Source organism: Fragaria vesca, linkage group LG4, assembly GCF_000184155.1.
Source record: "Fragaria vesca subsp. vesca linkage group LG4, FraVesHawaii_1.0, whole genome shotgun sequence".
Taxonomy (NCBI): Eukaryota; Viridiplantae; Streptophyta; class Magnoliopsida; order Rosales; family Rosaceae; genus Fragaria; species Fragaria vesca.
In genome coordinates this window covers 20,148,533-20,152,783 of record NC_020494.1, presented here as the reverse complement: position 1 = coordinate 20,152,783, position 4,251 = coordinate 20,148,533, and the positions used below count along the sequence as shown (strand labels likewise).

Genomic DNA, 4,251 nt, shown 5'->3' with positions numbered 1-4,251 from the left:
ACATAATAATAGGAAAAAAAAAAAAAAACAATTTTAGGACTTGGATAAAAGGATTATATGATATGACATGATAGAATTATCAATTATTACCACACCAAGCATAGACGTACAATTACCGATTACGAAAACCATGTTGCCCGTATCCCCTTTATTAACTGTCAACTAAGACAATGAGTTATCATGATCTTCACTCTGGTCCTCCTTACTACGTCCGATTGATAAAAGTGTTCGAAATTTCGTAAATTAGTATGTCCAAGATGAGAGCGTACCAGCCAGCAATGAGAGTGCAAGTAATGTAATATTTTAGAGTGTTTTTAACTGTGTTAGTCATTTTGTATTTAAATTTTAGTCAAACCGTTTAACAATATTTTAGTTAGTTTTAAGTTTATCATTTACTATATGAAGAAAAAGTAGTGTAAATGAACTTATAAATTGCATGAAATTACTTAAAATTAAGGAATGTTTTAACTTAAAAAAGAACAAAGAGTTGAGTATCATATGTCGCTCTCTTTATTTAAAAACGAGATAGCTAAAAGTGAAGATAAATAGTCACTTTAATTGATATTCTAGTCACAAGTGAATGTATAAAACATAGTAATTTTTTTTTAATTTCTCTGAGTGACAATTTGTTTGGGCTGATGTAGATAGAGAATGAAATGAAAGCCTAAGGGCTGATGTAGGTGAGAGCCCAAGGCATATTGATCAATGTTTTTTGTTTTTTTGTTTTGGATGCCGGGCATTAGATCATGTTCATTTCATATTACTCGGAAAAAAGCCAAGGAAAAGAAAGCGGCAAAATTAGGGAGTGTTTATCTCTACAATGCTGTCACCGTAAGGAATGTCTCCGCTACGTGTCCCAAGGTTACACTGCAACACTGCCACCACCTTCTTCCTTTTGGCACTTGCTAACAGTCTTACGCAAAATGCTTATAAAACCCCCAGTCCATCACCAGCTCTATTTTCAACGTTTCAGCTTTCTAGCTCCGTGTTTATCATCTGCAGCAGCTCAGCTTTGTCCAAAACCATGTTGGGTCTTATCCACACATTCCTGAACCTCTCAGCTCCCCCGTTCACCTTCTTCTCCCTCTTGCTTCTCCTGCCGCCGCTTTATCTCTACCGGTTCTTCACCTCTCTCTTGAGCACAATCTTCAGCGAAAACGTCTCCGGCAAGGTCGTCCTCATCACTGGTGCCTCCTCCGGTATCGGCGAGGTAAACACGTTAGCTGGGATCGAGGTTTGTTAGTTTTATTATTATCCATTATTGATGATGTTAAGTTGGTTTTTTTGGGGTATGATTTGGTGCAGCACTTGGCTTATGAGTATGCAAGGAGAGGGGCACGATTGGCCCTTGTTGGCAGAAGAGAAAACGCACTGAGGGAAGTCGTTGATAGAGCAGTTAACTGTGGTTGTCCAGATGTTATTATGATTGTGGCTGATGTTTCAAAGGCTGAAGACTGCAAGAGACTTGTTGATGAAACTATCAGCCACTTCGGAAGGTGTAAGTATATATGCAGCTCATAAGTTTGGTTTTTTATTTTTTTATTTTCCAACTGTAATTCGTTATGTATATCAGCTAGGATATATTGCCTTCCTACGGGGTAGATCAAATTCGTGTAGTTGCAGAAATTTTTTTTTTCTTCTATAAAGCTGATTGCCTCGAATTTAGAATGGCATCGCTAAATGCAGATAATTAGTTTTTCTAATGTACTCGACGGGGGAAAAACTTGTAAAATTATATTAGTATTCATGGGGCTGATCTTTTTGGGCATCTTTACGATGGGTGTGTCTGTGTGTGATGCAGTGGATCATCTGGTAAATAATGCTGGGATCACTGCTTGTAGCATGTTGGAAGAGGCCACCGATATCACAAATTTCCGATCCGTAATGGTAAGTGTCTACTATATAACGCCATATATCATATATGTTTGTCTCACAAATGTTTCTGTCTCAGTTTTATAATAGTGGCTAGTAGCTAGATAATCCATGAATGATCACATGAGTCTGATTCTGGTTAATTTACAAATACAAAAGTTATGATGTCTTGTCTAGTGTGCGAGTCTAGCTAGTAAGAGGAAGTAGTTCTATGTAATGTATGTTGACAGTAATCAAAAGAGTCAGAATGATGTAACAACCAATTCAAGAAGTTGATCCAAACCTGGTTAATTTCTGCAACTTGCAGGATACGAACTTCTGGGGATCAGTCTATACTACTCATTTTGCAGCTCCACACCTCAGAAACAACAAAGGTAGAATAGTGGCGATTTCTTCTGTTAATTCATGGTTGCCTGCGCCAAGAATGAGCATATATAATGTAAGTGCTTTTATTGCCATAAGGTTCCTTGGTGTACCGCTAATTCTGTCTTGTATGTACGAGTATAACACATGATTATAATGACCAGGCAAGTAAAGCAGCTATGTCGAGCATGTTTGAGACACTGAGGGTCGAACTGGGGCCAGAAGTTCATATCACAATCGTGACTCCCGGATACATAGAGTCTGAGATGAACAAAGGCAAATACTTGTCGACTGAAGGAAGGATGACCGTAGATCAAGAAATGAGGGATGTAAGCTACCTTTACCTCACTCTTTCCTACAATATTTTCATGAATAAATATTGTGTTCCTCTTGTTAAAAGTACAAACTGTTTTTGCATTCTGTTTGGATGACTAGGTTCAAGTCAGCGCAATGCCAGTTGAGAGAGTGCAAGACTGCGCGTATGCAATAGTGAATGGTGTCTGTCGTGGCCAAAGGTGCTTGACAGAGCCAAGGTGGTGGAATGTCGTATATATGTGGAAGGTGTTCTGCCCTGAGCTATTTGAATGGGGTTTCAAATTTTCCCACATGGTTAGGCCCGGAGCCCCGGCTAAAGAAGCACCCAGCAAAAAAATCTTGGACTACACTGGCGTGAAGAATGTCTTGTATCCTGACTCCCTCCACAGTCCTGAGATCAAGACAGATTGAAGCAACTGGGTTATGGTTTCAGTAAATTTATAGACGTGTGTTTCCCTTTCTTTTTCTGTTTTTGTTTTTGTTTTTCTACCTCGCTTTGTATATAGGCGAGCTCTTTGGGTTCTATCTGTAGATATAGATGTGGGTGACAATAAAGGATTTGATGTGCATGTAGGTCTTGTGATTATGCTGTGTATGTGATGTTTCATATATATAAATAAGTGTGTGTTGGAAGTGGATACAAATAGATGAAGTAACTATACTCTACAGGCCACATGCAGTGAAGACTTTCTACTGCATTTAGGCAAGTAATGAAGTAATGCCAACAGAATAGTTGAGAGACATGTTAAAAAAGATACCAGGTTACTAGTTACTACTTACTACAGCATTTGCCAGTTGTTCAAACTTGAAGCTTCTTCCTAAGCATATATAGTTTTCCAGATCTTCTTCCTAGGCTACTCTCGGTGAAATTACCAGATCGAAGATATAGTGCCAATGGCATCTGCTACCAGCAGTACTTCAGGAATGCAAGTGTTTATCATTCTGAATTACAAGTTCAGAGAAACAATAAGTTCAAAAGAAGAAAATAAAATTCCAATGGCTTCACATAAACATGTTATTAGGACCACCGAAGGGATGGAGAGACGAGAGCATGTTTATGAGGGAGGAGCAGTCACACTTGGGAATTTTAAGTACCCTAAATTGAAAGGCAAAACCCAGCCATCATGCAATCAAAATATTACACAATAAGAAAAAAATCCGGACCTCCAGAATGAGCGTACTGCAGAAAAGGAAGAACAAGAAACATGATGTGGCCAGAGAGGCGTTGATAGGGGAAAGGGAAACCAGTGGCAGTTTTTGACCTAGCTAAATCGGGTTAACTTTTGATTGGGCCTCACTGAAAGAGGGTCCAGATAAGCAATTTTACCAAATATTTGTATCTTGGCCCAATCATTTAGTAATGATCTGAGATAATTCGAATTATACAGCTAATGGGGAATAAAGCCTTACCTCAAGTCTCAAATTCTATAGAACACTTCAATAATCTATATGGACACCTGAGTACATAAAATGGGATCGTCCGCTACTACAAATGGCAGCACCAAATCATAGAAACCCCAAAACAGAAAGGCCATCAACTAAATAACAAAGAGAACCAACGACAAGAGTATGAAGTTATAAACACAGCAGCAAGAATGTATAGACATTGCACACACCACCATTGTGCATAACGTCCAGCCAAGATATATACGAGAGAGAGAGAGAGAGAGAGAGAGAGAGAGAGAGAGAGAGAGAGAGAGA

General features: G+C 38.8%; 1 protein-coding gene across 1 annotated transcript; it reads left to right on the top strand.

Annotated features, from left to right (window-relative positions):
- The first annotated feature begins 806 nt into the window (after positions 1-806).
- LOC101296562 (hydroxysteroid 11-beta-dehydrogenase 1-like protein-like) lies at positions 807-3,190 on the top strand. Its single transcript, XM_004297475.1, has 6 exons — positions 807-1,210; positions 1,306-1,498; positions 1,802-1,887; positions 2,180-2,311; positions 2,400-2,564; positions 2,671-3,190. Exons 1-6 carry the CDS (start codon positions 839-841, stop codon positions 2,959-2,961), a joined length of 1,239 nt encoding a protein of 412 aa, XP_004297523.1. The 5' UTR covers positions 807-838; the 3' UTR covers positions 2,962-3,190.
- Positions 3,191-4,251: the final 1,061 nt, after the last annotated feature.

What these genes read in the sequence shown, in the direction of transcription:
- LOC101296562 (XM_004297475.1), top strand. Translation starts at nt 839, where the DNA reads ATGTCTCCGCTACGTGTCCCAAGGTTACACTGCAACACTGCCACCACC. An exon ending in TATCAGCCACTTCGGAAGGT is followed by an intron (nt 1,499 to 1,801) that starts GTAAGTATATAT and finishes TGTGTGATGCAG; the next exon opens with TGGATCATCTGGTAAATAAT. An exon ending in CAAGAATGAGCATATATAAT is followed by an intron (nt 2,312 to 2,399) that starts GTAAGTGCTTTT and finishes TATAATGACCAG; the next exon opens with GCAAGTAAAGCAGCTATGTC.